This window comes from Astyanax mexicanus, chromosome 4 (genome assembly GCF_023375975.1).
Source record: "Astyanax mexicanus isolate ESR-SI-001 chromosome 4, AstMex3_surface, whole genome shotgun sequence".
Classification (NCBI taxonomy): Eukaryota; Metazoa; Chordata; class Actinopteri; order Characiformes; family Acestrorhamphidae; genus Astyanax; species Astyanax mexicanus.
The window spans coordinates 4,462,961-4,479,590 of record NC_064411.1 but is presented as its reverse complement, the minus strand read 5'-3'; the positions used below and the strand labels follow the sequence as shown (position 1 = coordinate 4,479,590).

Here is a 16,630-nt window from a genome sequence, read left to right as displayed (position 1 = left end):
CGTCTCTTTCTGGTTCCTGACTGATATGGGGCAAATGCCCGGGCGACCTCACCTTAAAAAAAAAAATGCATATTTAGATGTTTGCTTTTCACATGGATTGACTTCAACATCTGTCTCCCTAGCTAGGGCTGTCGCGGTGAAAGAATTTCCCCTGCGATTCTATATGGTGGCTCAACACCGCGATATGCGGTGTGATGCGATATGTCCCCCTTACAGTACCTCTGCGGCCCCCTGGGGGGGCCCACAGGTTGAAAACCACTGCTTTAGTGTATTTATTGTTAAGGAATGATGTATATCATTGTTTTTAAACGGCAAAGATGACACAGTTTTAAGACTAGTTAAATACATGTTTATTATCAAGAACACAGTAAAAATAGATGCAATAAGAACGCACAACCTTTCTCCTAAATATTTTAAGTACATATCTGAACGAGATTTTTAACAAATAAAGGGAATCTGTGTAAATATTTTAAGTACATATCTGAACGAGATTTTTAACAAATAAAGGGAATCTGTGTAAATATTTTAAGTACATATCTGAACGAGAATTGTCTGGCTCTCCTTTTTCATTTGGCTTGAAGCCGAAATGCTCCCAAACCGGCGACGTCGCTTTTAGTTTTTTGACCAGAATAGCTTCAATAGTCTCCATCTTTGAAAAAACAGAGACAGACTCTAGACCACCAGAATTTGTGACCCTTTTCACCTCCATTTAAAATAGTGTAAAACCGACCAAATCTTCTCACAGAAAACCTGTTAACACCGCCCATCTCCCGTCAGGCAGAGATCCAACCCCTACTAGATTATGATTTGTATATTCAAAATAAAGATCCTTTAAATTAAAATAACAATTGTTATAATTTGAGGGGCCTTTCAGTAATATTTAATGTATGCACGGTCTAAAAAAAACAGCGTGGGGGCTAGTTTGACCGATGGAGGCTGACTTGACCGCAGTCGCACTCAGGGGGTGCAAATCGCAGCGTTTCGGCACATCACACATTCTGTATAACCACCTTTAATATATAATATATCGACATATATAATAATATCGGCAAAAATATACCAATGTTACAGAAACACAATTCTCACCCTGAACAGCATTTTGAGCCGCTTGTGCTGCCCTTGAGGTGCAAGGCCGACTGCAAGATGGTGTAGCGGGCTCAGTGGTTTTAATACCTGGTGCTAATTGAGATGTTGAAATATTTTTAATTGGGCGCCAGTTATTAAATTAATTTAATTAGATTAATTAATAAATTAATTAATCAAATTAATTAATAACACAAGACATCTCAGGGTGTGGTTTCTACAGGTGACAGAAATTTTCATAACTAAGTTATCCAGAAAAACACACTGAAATTACAGGTTTTGTAAAATAAAAGTATTTTATTAAATCACACAGATATGAGTAAATAATTCATTAAAAAGTCATAAATGTAGCCATTAGATATCAAATCATAGTGTAGAATAATAAATGAGAAATAAAAGAACAAACATGTTATAATACTGGTATGAAAGGAATAAAGATTAATAGAACTATTAAGTGAATATTTCTAAATAAGGGTCTAAATGTAATGAGGTCAAACTAATCAAATGAGAACACTAAAATAAGTAGATAAGTAAGATATTTTACGGCCTACAAAGATCATCCCTTTCGCCAAATAACTAAAAATTAATCTATACTAAGAAGAGAGTTAAGAACAATAACCAAACTAGACTTGACCAACCAAAACACCAATTACTGAGAGAAATACCCAAACTGCCTTACTCTGAGACGTCTACAAAGGGGGGTCCCCATCGGTTCGGTCCGCTGTTTAAACCTCTTGTTCGGCTGACATCCTGCACCCCTAGAAGGTCCGGTGTGGACCCATCCGCAGGGTAAAGATGGTGCTCTGTGGGCCAGCGGCGCACCTGGACGACACCCGCTTCTAGTCTCTGCACAGGGAAGGCCTTCCCTGGAGCTGGCTCGGCTGGCGTACCCTCTCGGTGATCCGTCGGTTGGTCTAGTTGGTTTACTGAACTATATTAACTATCTTGGCAAGCAGGAGAACTCCGTAGATCATAAAATAGCCTAGTTATTTAAACTAGGATAGCTAATATTAATATACTTGAAGATTAAATGCACTAGTCTAAGAAAACTAACTTAAGATGACTACACTAACAGTCTATCCTTTCTCCATCTCTGGGCTCCCTAACCTCTCTCCTCTACTTCTCTAACTCCAACTCCATCTGCCTTTCCATCTCAACTACATCTTCTTCTCCTCTCCTCAACTCCAAACTGAACTGAACTGCCTAAACTCAACTGGAAACTGAACTGTGTCTGCCCAGTTTAACTATTAGACTCTGTGGCCTGTTTGGCCCTCGAGTTATGATTGGCCCTGTGGCCCAAATGTCTGTGTTTTGATTGGTCTAGGAGCAATTTCAAACTTTGGTGGGGATTCACAAAGGGCCATAAACCCCCCCTCGCTCACATGGTCAGCATGCTTCAGCTAGTGAGATTTCCATTTTTTCTAATAGACCAAACCAAAAGAAAACTCAATTAAACAGTGGATTAAAAATACATTTTTCAGCATATCAGTTTGTGAGGATAAATTCAGGAAACAACAATCTTACAATTGAATCACAATAAATGTACCATATATATTTTGCCCACAAACAGTTTTGTAATACTAGATAATCTTAGAAATACAACGATGGATGATACTCTGTCAGAAAGAGATCCCAATTAAATCACTTAAAAGATAATACCTGGTTAAACCACTGATAACCAAATAAAGCTAAATTATCAAATGCTAGTTAAACCTTGTTGATTCAGACTTGAATGTGTAGAAAAATTGAATCAGGACACATCCAAACACATATACCATATACCAGACACATATACCATTATCTAGTAAACATTCTATAAAACACATTTTTTATATAGTCAATATAGATGTATTTTAAGCAAAATCTTCTGAGTGAGAAATTCCTCCCCTCTGCTGAGTGTTCAGATAAGGCTTGGTCCTTGCCTGTCTGAATTTACGACGGTGGGGGAAGGAGTTCTTTCTGCACCCCACAGAATTTGAGCCTGCAATGTTGAAAATGGAATCCCAAGCTTAGAACATTTCTCTTAATTTCATTAATCTTATTTCTAAGTGATTGCAGAAATAACTAGGCACAAACCCCTAAATTGGTACAACATTTGGTGAATTAACAATTTCCAAGGCATTAATTAAGTTTTGACACTCTCTTAAGTCCGCAGTCCCGTCCTAGTGATGGTGTTGCAAATGTTCCAAATGTTTACATTAACTCCGAGGTTTATGACTTGGAGGAATGTAAACAGAATTTTACCCTAAACTCGCATTTAGGGCTCTTGAGCGAGGCTGAGTGAAGAAATAGTCAGTAAATGTCATTTTGAAATTTAAGGTTGTTTGAAAAAAAGATTACTCCAAGTTTTTTTAGAGTGTTCTGGGTTCGAAGTTTCCTTATAGGCCGTAAAGTGGGGGTAGTGTGTGTTTGTGTCCAAGCAATGAAGAAATCCTCTGGTTAATCCACTACAATGGCGAGTTCTCTTCATTTGACGAAGGAGCTTCGTTGCTGCTGGTGGCAACAGATGAGGCGCCTTCGGCTTCTTCCAGGCCATTAAGAGCCTCTCGCAACAAATCTGCCACCCATGCTTTCTTTGTCATTTCTCTAGCTATTTTGATGCGAAAAAACAGCAAATATTAAAACCTTATGGCAGAAAACTGCAGCCGTTTACAGGAGCCTCTCGCGGAAGCCTGTAGGTAGTAGGCGGAGTTGGATATCCAGCCTTGCCCTCACTTGTGGTCTCTACGCAAACACACGACCTGCTGATTCTTGAGGCACTGTGTGGCACTTGAAATACGCATACAGCGCCGGTTTTTCAAGAAGCACTGAAGCGCTTCAGTAATCGGTGATCGATTATATTTGTCCAGTCCAACAGGCCCCGCCCCAAATTTGAGGGAGCACTCCTATTGGACAGTTATTAAATTTACATGTGGCATGATTACAGCGCTTGCCTAGACGGAATGCAATCCTATGCATTTTGATTTGCTTTTGCACATTCGCAGCGCCACACAGTGGAATACAATGCCGTTCGTTAGATTGCATTTTAAGGTGGCTTGTGACACTAATTCTGCGTTTCTTTCTTTAAATACAAATCCACACACACTGGAGCTATTGATTTTCATTGTGGCATGTTTTCATCACATCAGTGTTTAAAAGCAATCTCGTAAGTATTACATTTAAAGGAGGAGTTAATGTTTAAAGTACCTTATGGTGAAAAGTAATACCGCTGTGCCTTGATTACATTTCAAGGTGTATTTCATTAAATTCTGGCACTAATTCAGCGTTTGGTTTTGAAAATGCAAATAAGTGCGTATTGTTTTTCAATAAAGAGATCAAGTGCAATGAAATGTAATGTAAAAGTAGTTTTGCATTTCATTTTGGCACTTATTCTGCATATTAGTGAGGAAAAGCAATGCATTTTGTTGATTGTTTTTACATTTTTCCACCCTAGTGTTTGCTTTTCAATTTGGCACTAATTCCTCTCCATAGGAAGCAGCATTGCTTCTCTTTGTGATGACTGTTCTTCACAGACCCACCAGCCCCAGCTAATCTGTGTTGGAAATCTGAGGGCTGCCGCAAAGCAACATGTCATCATTGGAAAGAGTGACCGAATCACTATTCCCCTTGAAGAAGGACTGACATCTGCTGTGGACAAGCTATTTAAGCTCTACTGGGTGTGTAACCTGGCCTATCCATGTCAGGATTCAAGGATTCAAGGATTCAAGGAGATTTTATTGTCATTCGCATCTTATGTGGTACATGAGGTGGAACGAAATTGTGATCTCACGATCCAGTATACACCCAGGAGCTGTTATTAAATAGATATATAGATAAAAGTACAATAAAGGAATACAATAAAAATAGAATATACAAAATAGTTAAAGATAAATACCCTAAATGAAATAAATAGAAAGAGTAGACAGTCCAGAGTGCAAATGTGCTATAGCAGCATGAAATGAATTAGAGCAGTAGAAAATAAAGTGTCTCAGTGCGGGTAAAGTGACCGTGTTTGTGCAGTAATTGTCCTTGTGTGTCAGTGCAGTGCAGTGAACATGCAGCTAAGCTCCATGTTCTGCTTCTTTGAACACATCTATGACATGCCTCTCTCAACTAGCCGGAAAGCTAAGGTACTGAAGCTCATTTCGAAGGTTAAAGCATCACAATTCACAGCATAATGTACACTTGTCCAGAATGTCGACAGTCACAATTCACAGAAGTAAAGAAGCTAATTTGGCATCTTCGTGAAATACATGCATTGTCAAAGGGACTGAACTTCATTCTTATTTGCAGCCAGGATGGTTGTCCAAGGACTTACCACAACATCAAATCATTTACTAAGCATCTTTACAGAGATCACCAGTTAACATGTACCACCGTGCACTATTTGTTACTTCACATACTGTACTTGGCCTAACATATAGAACAGGTAGTGTGCTGCCACTTAAAACCAAACACTGTGGAGAATGTTTGTTTGGTGAGATAATTCACATGTTTCAGATGTTAGGCCTTATGATGTACTAGCCATTTACAACACAGACCAGCTGTACTTGAATCCAAGATCCAAATTGTTTAGCCTCACGTTTTGTAGTTCTGTTTTTATAAAAAGGGAATTTTATTTCTGTACTGATGTTCAATGTTAAATTCATCAGGTTTTCTAAAAATACGTGAGAACAGTGAACAATTGTGACTAATTTTATATGAGCTATGTTTTATACACCCCTTTACTGTTTGGACTTTTGTTTTTAGGTGTTCATTATCACAAAAGACAATGAATTAGTCACAAGCATGCATGTTTTTACATTTAAAATATCTAAAAACATCGAGTTAATTTATTACTTATTCCAAACGAAACTGATTTTGAACTGTAACAAACATGACTGTTTTTACATTTAAAATGTTACAAACACGTGAATGTTAATTCATTGCTAATTCCAAAAGAAAATTGAACCATATATAGGCATGATAATAAAAATGGAATTGAATTAATTCGTTTCATGCTTTTTTTTAACATATTTGATACATTATCTTGATTATGCATAATCAACACAAGTTGTGTAAAAAAATTACACATTTGTGAGTTCATTAGCCTGACACATTTAGTGTGTAAAATTGGATTACACACTGGATGTGTCAGAATCAACACAACATGTGTCGTCTCTGAGCACACTCGCACAATGTGTTAAAATTCGACACAGTCTGAGTCATTTTTGACACATTTCTTTTTAGAGTGTACGTAAAAGACTTCCTAAAGTGAAACTTGGGTAAAGGGAGGAACTAGAAGAGTTTGTGATACAGGGAGGAAAAAAGGAGGAAAAAAAAGAAGCGAGCCAGAGCTCAGGGTAAAAACTGGCATATATTTATTTTTATGCAAACTAAGATCCAACACTGAGTGACTGTAGACAGGTGTTTCAATTTCATTGTCCAACCCCGGTATGTCCCAAATGTGTCTATAAACTGGGTATAGGATATATATGATATCTCTATAAATTTTATAAAACATATTTTCCTTTTGTTTGTTTTTTTTGTTTTCAGCTCAGAAAGTCATTTTGTAACGTTTGTAATAATACTTTTCATTATTTTAAGTAATGTCTTTTTGTCCACAGATCTTTCAGACACATCCCATGTAAAAATGTCCCCAGAACTCGTCAAGCTAGTCATACGGTTAGCTTATTAGAATAGGCAGCAGTGACTTCATTTAACTCACAATAGAAAAAAGGGCAATTCTGTTTATATTCTTTTTCCTAAAGTTCATATTAATACTTGTAAAGGGTTAATCATTTAGTGGGTGTTAACATATGAACAGCTCAGGCATGAGGGATTGTGGTAGCTGCCTACCGTTTCATACACAGCCAGTCTATCTCTGCTCTCTCCTACTGGTATGCAGATTAGCTAAGTGTCAAACTGTCAGGTTGTTACCGTCATTTAATGGTCCATATTATGTCAATTTACATTTGAGATTTGTAGGTATAAACATACACATATTCACACACATATTTTTTCACAGTTTATTTTTTCACCTGCATATCCGATTAGCCTAAATTTTACCCTGTATATTTAATTCCCAGCGCCAGAGAGCTTTATTTTCGTGATAAATATTTCTTAAAACTGCATTGACACTAATGTGGTGACGTGTTTGTGTGTGTTGTGTTGGTACATGTAGATCAGGTGCAGCAGTGCTGCTGGGGTTTTTAAACACAGGGTTCAAACACCTTTTACAAGGTAAAATTCAAGCACTTTTCAAGCACTTTCAAGGCCCATTTTCAAGTTTTTTTCAGCACCTTTGAGCAAAGTGGTAAATTAATGATAACGGTGATATCTCAAAACTGCGATTCAGCGATAATCAATATATTGCAAAACTATTCTCCACACTTCACAGCGACTGAGCTACTGAGAAAAAAAAAACACTTCTATGTAAGTAAATAGCAGGAGTTATGGATTTATTGGTGTCAGTTTCACACAAGTTAAATACCAATGTTCTCAAAATACTGAGTATCTCAACATAATGTGTATCCAATAAATTTCGTTCCACCTCACGATTGAAAGATTATTGATCTACTGTTCGAATTATGATGTATCTGGCATGATACGTCATAAAGAAGAAAAGGAGATCCAGTCCAAAATTGTAGTTCCGTCAGATTTTATTCAAAGAATCTTCTGAGCAAAACAGTTTTTTTGGATACATCAAAAATTGAGTAAAAAGATTATTGAAAAATGAATTGAAATAAAAAGGTGAAAATAAGAGGAAAACCCCAAAGGTGAGAAAAGTTGGGGTTTCCAGAGTTCTCGGCTGTGTGAACAGGACCTGTGGCTCTGTAGTCCCTCTCGGGAGAAGCTCTCCCGCCCAACTCTACTCTTCTTCCTAGACAGAGTCTAATAAAAACAGGCATTCGCCTGGCCTCAGTCTAATAGTGTGTGAGGAGGCTCCTCACACCCCCCGGATCCTGATACTGATAAGCAGTTATTCATCCTATACGTCAGCCGAGAACTCGGTCACCCCAACCTTATCAGACTATAGATTACATGTACAGAAACTCATGGTTCCGCTGGAAAAAATCAATCATGCTAAGTTGCAAGAAAAACGGCCTTGCTTTGAGCACAAGGACACAATATACATACATTCTAAGTCACAATGTGAATCATCATGAATCGTGCTAAATGCTTGAATAACATACTGATTAAGTGAAATGCTGATTTAGTTACACACAGATTAACCCTTTAATCAATGAACAATGAACATAGTAAGGCAAAACTCCTCCGTATTCTTACACACTTGTTAATTCTTCACAAAAAACAAACAAAAAAATCATATATTTATGTTTGAAGCCCAAAATGTGGCAAAAGTTTGAAAAGTTCAAGGGGGGGCCAAATACTTTTGCAAGGCACTGTATATAGTGGTTGCTTGAATGTATGTTTGGCTGTGTACAAAAGCTTTTGGCTAAATGCTTAAGTTGAAAGAATAGATAAGATTGCAGATCTTGCAATATAAAAGCCTTTTATTGAATCACATAGATATGAATATGAGTAAATACATAAGGTGATGTAAAACAACGATAATAGCTGGTACTGGATAAAACAATCAATAAAGTAAATGGATTAGATATTTTAGTACCTTTAGAGATATAAAAACCCTTTAGCAAAATGATACCAAATAAGGAAAAGATAACAGAGTATCTAACTTTAGCAACACAACACAACTAAATATCCCTGTAGATTAACTTGCAGATTTTTAATCAGACTGACTGAACCATAGACCAATGAGAAAACCAGTAGAGCAGGGGTGTCAAACTCATTTTGGCCGAGGGCCACATTGGCATATTGGCTGTCCACTGAGGGCCAGATGGAACTTATAAATGTAATAAAATGTAACCAAATGTAATATAAAATGAATGTAATTACTCCTTAATGTTAAATAACTCTCAATATACTATTTATTCAATCAAATATTACAGTTGCATGGAAAAAATGTTTGCTTGTTGCTCTATTAACATAAATCCTTTTAATTTGTCATGTTATGAAATCCAAAAACTCCATCAATCAAGAACCAAACTATTCAAGTGAATAGAAATGACATTAAATACAAGTTACATTAACTTTGATCAAAACGTTTGATACTGAAATAAGGCTTAATAAATATAAAATTAAAAATTGTGAGCTGTTAAGAACATGTGATAGATTTAGCATTTCCTCAGATTTAGCAGTTCCTCTTACAACCACTAGTCGGAGCTGCAGCAGCAGCAGCACAAGCCCGCAGTCTTTACTGAGTCAGAGCTACAGCCCAGCCGCGGGCTACAGGCAAAGCTGAGCCAGTCTGGAGCGTTTTTACAGTTTTTAAAATTCTTCTGTGTAGAAAATAAAGATTTTTAACCCCACTAACCGAATAATACAGCTCTCTACAGTTCATCTTTCAGCCCAAGCAGCTAACAGCAGCAGTTTAGAGCAGCCATCACGGAGTCACTGCTCGGATTACATTATAAACAGGTCAGTTAGCGCGCTGCTAACCTCAGGATGTTTATAACTACGGAGTTTAGTGAACACACCACGGCTGCAAGGTTAGACTGTTGAAGGCTACTGAAGACTAATTAAAGTCTATTAGAGGTTATTGAAAGGGTTATTGGGGGCAGAAATCAGTAAAGGCTGGTTAGATAAGTTATTCACTCCTCCTTTGCTGAGGTGAAACTGTGACTAGCGCTGTCACAGTGATGTTTATTAACGTCATTAAAACAGATTTTGTCAGCTATTGTCTTATAAATATTTACACAGAACTTATATCTCTTCTAAAAAGCGTTTATTTTGGTCAGTAACACTCTTCGTAACATAAAAGGCATACCGGTCTTTCGCCTTGAAGCACAGCCGTCCGTCTGCATCAGCTTCTCTTTTTCTGGACATTATGGGATAAACGTTTGTATGTCTCAATTCCACCCGCGAAGTTACGCCTTCCCTCCGGCAGGGTTTCCACATCAATGACTACACTGCCGTGTAGTGGCAGTAAGCCGTAACTTCACGGGTAATACAATCGACAAGCATTGTGGGAAATGTAGTTTTTGGTCAAAGAACGCTTCTGACCTATTTATTATAGACACTAAGATCTTACAAGCTCTCGCTTGGATGTGGCCACATTTGGCCCGCGGGCCTTGTGTTTGACACATGTGCAGTAGAGGGAATCAAGGATCCTGCAGTCTTACTGCTGCATAGCCTGCTGAGTGTTGCTTTCAGTATGGAAACTACAGCTAGACCGTTTTTTTTTTTTTTTTTTTAACTCTGAAAAGGATTTTGTTGGCCTTTTGTTGCAAGCTAAGAATATCCTCTACTCCTAAGAATACTCTACTCCTTTAAACTACGACATCTAAATTTTAAAAGACTAAGTAATGCTAATCTAACATCTGGAGCAAACACTGGCAGTGCCCTCGCTCCAACTACAAACTACAAACGTGGAGTGGAGGAAAAAATAAAGAAAGTTTTTATATGTAAACAATTGAGAATGTGTTAAGGCTGTAAATGACATAAGTTGACCAAATGATCATTTCCTACTTATGGCAAAGCATATTCAATTTTTAAACCTAAAAATGTCCCAGAATGATAAAATCCTCACTTTTGTTTATTATTAGTTCTAAAGCTAATGCTGAGATTTAATATACGATTTTACTCTGAGCTAGCATCATCGCTTTACTATTTATTCAGCATATCACTGAAAAAAATGTAAAAATGTATGTTCCTAGTTTATGCTGTTAGTGGTACCATTTATGATTCTGTGTGTAAAAACTTCTTAAAACACAACACTAAGTGTTGAAGAGCTTTGCAGGCATTAACTAATGTAGGTATACAAACATACATAAAAACACAGCATGAAATTCAGTAAACATCATCTCTGGATAAGATTCATTTTTCTGAACCTGTAAAAAGCCATTTTTAAATGAAGTTCTTGTAACAGAGTGAAGATTTTGTGCATGATGAGGTGTTTTTGGCTGTCTGAAAGATTTAAGGTTTGCATTTTTTATGGCAGAGGAACAGATTTGGGATACTTTTCTATCTTTTGTGAATGCACTGATGTAATATAAGTTCACTCTGTAAAGTAAAACTCTTCCCACAGTCTGAACAGTGATACGGTTTCTCTCCTGTGTGAATGCGCTGGTGCAGTTTGAGAGTACTCTGTCCAGTAAAACTCTTCCCACAGTCTGAGCAGTGATACGGTTTCTCTCCTGTGTGAATGCGCTGGTGCAGTTTGAGACTACTCTGTTGAGTAAAACTCTTCCCACAGTCTGAGCAGTGATACGGTTTCTCTCCTGTGTGAATGCGCTGGTGATTTTTGAGATGTCTCTGTGTAGTAAAACTCTTCCCACAGTCTGAGCAGTGATATGGTTTCTCTCCTGTGTGAATGCGCTGATGCAGTTTGAGATTACTCTGTAGAGTAAAACTCTTCCCACAGTCGAAACAGTAATACGGTTTCTCTCCTGTGTGAATGCGCTGATGCAGTTTGAGAGTACTCTGTTTAGTAAAACTCTTCCCACAGTCTGAGCAGTGATACGGTTTCTCTCCTGTGTGAATGCGCTGGTGATTTTTGAGAGTACTCTGTTTAGTAAAACTCTTCCCACAGTCTGAGCAGTAATATGGTTTCTCTCCTGTGTGAATGCGTTGGTGTATTTTGAGAGTACTCTGTAAAGTAAAACTCTTCCCACAGTCGAAACAGTAATACGGTTTCTCTCCTGTGTGAATGCGTTGGTGTATTTTGAGAGTACTCTGTTGAGTAAAACTCTTCCCACAGTCGAAACAGTAATACGGTTTCTCTCCTGTGTGAATGCGTTGGTGTATTTTGAGATTACTCTGTTGAGTAAAACTCTTCCCACAGTCTGAGCAGTGATACGGTTTCTCTCCTGTGTGAATGCGCTGGTGTTTTTTGAGATCACTCTGTTGATTAAAACTCTTCCCACAATCGGAGCAGAAATACGGTTTCTCTCCTGTGTGAATGCGCTGGTGTTTTTTGAGATCACTCTGTTGATTAAAACTCTTCCCACAGTCTGAGCAGTAATACGGTTTCTCTCCTGTGTGAATGCTCTGGTGTTTTTTGAGATCACTCTGTTTAGTAAAACTCTTGACAGAGTGCTGATGTTTCTTCATGTTGGGACTTGGCTCCATCTGTCTGTGAAATGTAGCAAACAATTTCTGCGTTTTCAGGAGATTCTTCTGGATGGCTTGTGCTTCACCTCTTTCAGCAGTTTAACACTGTTCTTTATTAAATATCCTGGTTGTTTATTCTGGAAAAACAAAGAAAACATTTTTTGTGTATTAAAATAAAAGCAGGTCAATTAACCAAAAAGAATTACCTACATTAGTTACACTATATGGAGAAAAATACTGGGACACCTTCATACTACAATAAAGGCTTCAGTACTTTTATCCCATTATAAATTCACAGACATTTTAATATGTAGTTGTATCTTGACTGTCAGCAGGCTGCAGCTGCAAAATGTATGTAGCAGAAACACTGCTGCTGTCCAGCACTGAATACAGTGTTATACTACTACTTTAGTATCACACTTTACACTATAATCCATACTACTAAAACTTGAAGCTCGGCTGCGCTCCGGTCCACACCTAGAACCTCCCGCTATGAAGCCGAGCGGAGCGCAGTGCGGCCGAACCGAGTTCCTCGATTAGGCTCGGCCCTGATGCAGAATTTTAGATTTTAGATGCAGAATGAGCACACCTGATGCTTCCACAAGTGATTAAACAGGAGAGATAGTTGAGGGAGGCAGGTCTAATTCAGTGGTTCGGCTTTCAAAGGTCTGATAAACTTCAGCTTGCTCCCAATTGTGCCGGAAAGTGGAGTTGACTAGCAACGGTAATGCATCTAATCTGTTCCACCACCTCAAGCAGTTTCACTACACACAATATCTTCCTTATTCTGGCTGAAGCACTTATGTAGTTTATGTTGTATCTAAGTTATTTATAGTTGATATAGGTTTGTTTATTTGACGGTGATATCGTGTTCCTTTTATATAAATGAAGGCTTTCTGCATTCTTTATCCTGGATGAGGCACTTTTGTTTTGATCTGTTAAATATGTTTACAAAAGGATAAGAAGCTCTGCCTCTGTTGTAATGTAAAGTTATTTATATTGGTAAAATGTAAATAGGTTATTGGTTTGTGTTTGACAGAGATGTCATGTTTTTATATTGCTACATGCAAATAAAGGTGAGCATTAATTCATTCTGACCATTTTTTTATTTCTAAAGTATTATACAGTTTTTTAGGAGAGGAGGCTTTAAAGACAGTAATAGGTACAGATTTCCATTGCAGGGATTCCTAACAGTTTTTCTGAGGCCTTCCAAATGTTTATATCGATATCGAAATTATATTGTATCGACCGAAATTAAGGAATGTATCGTGATATAAATTTTGGCCATATCTTCCAGCACTAGCTGTAAATATGTCATACTGCTCTAACAAAGTGTATCTCATTTTATCTTATAAATATCTTTGTAATTTTCTGACTTGCAGTATATCTCTACCCCTCACCTTTTATAATCAAATATTTAGTTTTTCAATACAATAATTTCAGTGACCGGAAGCAGAAAAAGCCTGTATTAAATGTATATGCTTGATGAAGAGTCTCGACCTACCCCTTCCTGTTTTTATGTTCTAGAAATTAGATAATATTACTTTTTTTATTCAGGTGTAGGACCATTTATGGGATAATTTATCTGCATACAATCACAGCTCCAGAAATTACATTAATCTGTTTTAATAAGGCAGTATGCCATAAATATCGTAAGAAATAATGTTGCCAATATTTTTGAACATCATGAACTATATTACCCTGAAATATGGAGCCATATCACCCACCCCTAATTATCACATTCAGGGTAGTACTTTCTTGCTGTTTTAAGCAAAAGAAAAATTCACACTGTTTTCATTTCCTATTATATATCTTCTAGAGACATTTTATATATGTATATGTCCAGTATAATTTATTTTACTTTAATCCTGCATATATGGAGTGCATTATTACCCAGCAAAAAGCTACACATCGGCCCTTCGTGGGCTAAGTGCGGGCACTGTGGGCAGGGGCTAGCCCATTAAAATTCCAAACAGGCCCAACATGGGTTTTCTGTGGGCAGCCTGTTCATTGGCTGGCCCACTCAAATCCTATAAAAGGCCGCTGTGGGCTAGCCTGAACTGGCCCAGTGCATTAATGCCCCTGTAGGCCCAGTGTGGGAATTATTTGGACAGCCAACACTTTGATGCACCCACACAAATCCCAGGCAGGCCCACTGTGGGTCAGCCCACATTCAGCCTGCACCATTTCACACCCTGAAGGGCCAGTGTGGGATATATGTGGGCAAAGCACAGTTTAGCATGCCCACACAATTCCCATGCAGAGCCACTGTGGGTCAGCCCAAATTCAGCCTGCACCATTTCATACCCGGTATGGGTTATATGTCGGCAACCTGCACTTTGGCATGTGCACACAAATCTCATGCAGGGCCACTGTGGGTCAGCCCTAATTCAGCCTGCACCATTTACTCACTGTAGGCATTGTGGGTTATATGTGGGCAGCACGCACACATATGTGAGCATGCCCACACAAATCCTATGCTAGGTTACTCTGGGTCAGCCCAAATTTACTATACAATATTTTACAATCTGAAAGTTTGTGTCATAACAAGTTCATATGAAGGGTATCTGAATATTTTTTATTGTTTTTGTCTGTGAGAGCTAGGTAGATTAGCTAGCTTAGTGGATAGGAGCAACACTGTGTGAAATGTAGTATCAGCTCTGAAAGATTTTCTAAACCAAAAGTGGAGAAAAATCAAGGTACCACAGCAGAGTTGTGCAGAGACCTTTGGAGGGACACACACACACACACATAGTAACATCTCATATTTTTCAAGACATATACTGTATAGCTATACATTTTTATTTATAAAAATATTTTTATTTAATATTTTGGATAGCTACGAATTTGCTCCATGGTGCTGATTCATAATCTCACCTTTATTATTGGTAGTGCTGATAATAAATAAATAAAAATATTAAATTATAAATGTTTTTGTGCTTGACTATACACTTTGTGTAAGCCAGCAAGGTTATAAAAGTTACATATTTTTTTATTTTTGCATGTGATATTTAATTGTGAGGATCATGTAACCAACGAATCCACCCCCCTCCCCTCCCCCCTCCCTGCACGTGCCTTTACCACAGAGCAACGATCAAGCTTAAAGGCAAAGCCAGTGAGTGACTTTGGTCTGTCAAAGTGTCTGAAAGTTAAGTTATAATTTCTGTTCTACTATACGCTTTTCTATTTTTTGCTAAGATACGCTAATGTGGTGCTAATGCAGTTACCACTCTCAGGTTATTGTAGCATTATAAGGGTAGCTATGTTGAAGTTAGCATTGTGCTAAAAAAAAGTTAGCATTGTCCTAAGTTAGAATGAGAATTTACCTCACATTTAAATAACACGAGGGGCTCCCAAGTTGGCAGCTTATCTCGGCTCTTGGAGAAAGACTGCTGTTAAGTAAGTTAACTTTATATCCAAGTATGTCAACAATAACCAGCTAAGGGAACAATGGCTTGCTAAGGGAAATATTAAGGGAAATGGAAAATGGAAAGATATCCACTTAAGCTAAGGGAAAGATAGCCAGTTAAGCTAAGGGAAAGATAGCCAGTTAAGCTAAGGGAAAGCTAGCCAGTTAAGCTAAGGGAAAGATAGCCAGCTAAGCTAACGGAAATATAGCCAGCTAAGCTAAGGGAAAGATATCCAACTAAGCTAACGGAAATATAGCCAGTTAAGCTAATGGAAAGCTAGCCAGTTAAGCTAAGGGAAAGATATCCAGCTAAGCTAAGGGAAAGATAGCCAGTTAAGCTAATGGAAAGCTAGCCAGTTAAGCTAAGGGAAAGATATTCAGTTAAGCTAATGGAAAGCTAGCCAGTTAAGCTAAGGGAAAGATATCCAGCTAAGCTAAGGGAAAGATATCATTTTAAAAAGTTTTGGTATTTTTGTGAACCTGATATCCTGATATCGGCCACCTCACATGTTTATAGAATGTAACTACCAGTCACACACAGTGACTGTAAAGGCTATTTATGTTTCACCATGAATAGCCTGAAGAAATTCAAATTCAAATAACTATCACTATATAAGAATCACTGTAATCAAATACAGTCTGCAAATTTCTCTAAAATTAAGCATTGTACATGAAAAGACACTAACAGATGTAGTATTTACCTGACTGCATTCTCATATCTCTATATTATCATTTTAAGAGGCCGTGAGAAGATCAATCATGCCACCACCAAAGGATGCAGAGATCGAGCAGGTGCAAAGGTTTGGCTTTGGAATGCACGGGACCGTTCAGGTGGACGGAAGCATTGTCTCATGCAGTCTCTTCAAAAAAATAGTTAATTTATGATCTATGCTATATTAATGCATAAACAATATTCATTTTTGATATTATGATTAACTATATCTGTTCTATTTATGTAAAGTACATCTATTTTCTCCTTCATTATTATTGCTGTGAGATAAAAACCTTAATGCAAAAACTAATGTTATATTCAATTAGAATTTT

The 16,630-nt window shown here is 37.7% G+C and overlaps 2 protein-coding genes across 4 annotated transcripts in view; both read right to left on the bottom strand.

Moving 5' to 3' along the window:
- Window positions 1-7,685: 7,685 nt before the first annotated feature.
- LOC125801290 (zinc finger protein 239-like) overlaps window positions 7,686-16,630 on the bottom strand; it is a 311,844-nt gene continuing 302,899 nt past the window's right edge. For both annotated transcript variants that reach the window (XM_049477760.1, XM_049477759.1), the window contains exon 2: window positions 7,686-12,314. In XM_049477760.1, the coding sequence (XP_049333717.1) occupies window positions 11,089-12,195 (1,107 nt within the window). In that variant the 5' untranslated portion in view covers window positions 12,196-12,314 and the 3' untranslated portion in view covers window positions 7,686-11,088. The remainder of the gene's footprint in view (window positions 12,315-16,630) is intronic.
- LOC125801376 (zinc finger protein 239-like) overlaps window positions 7,686-16,630 on the bottom strand; it is a 311,842-nt gene continuing 302,897 nt past the window's right edge. The window contains exon 4 of one of the 2 annotated variants that reach the window (XR_007438681.1): window positions 7,686-8,674. The gene's annotated coding sequence lies outside the window, so the exon portion shown is untranslated. Of the gene's footprint in view, window positions 9,565-16,630 lie in introns of both variants that reach the window. The other variant, XR_007438682.1, reaches the window with a different exon arrangement.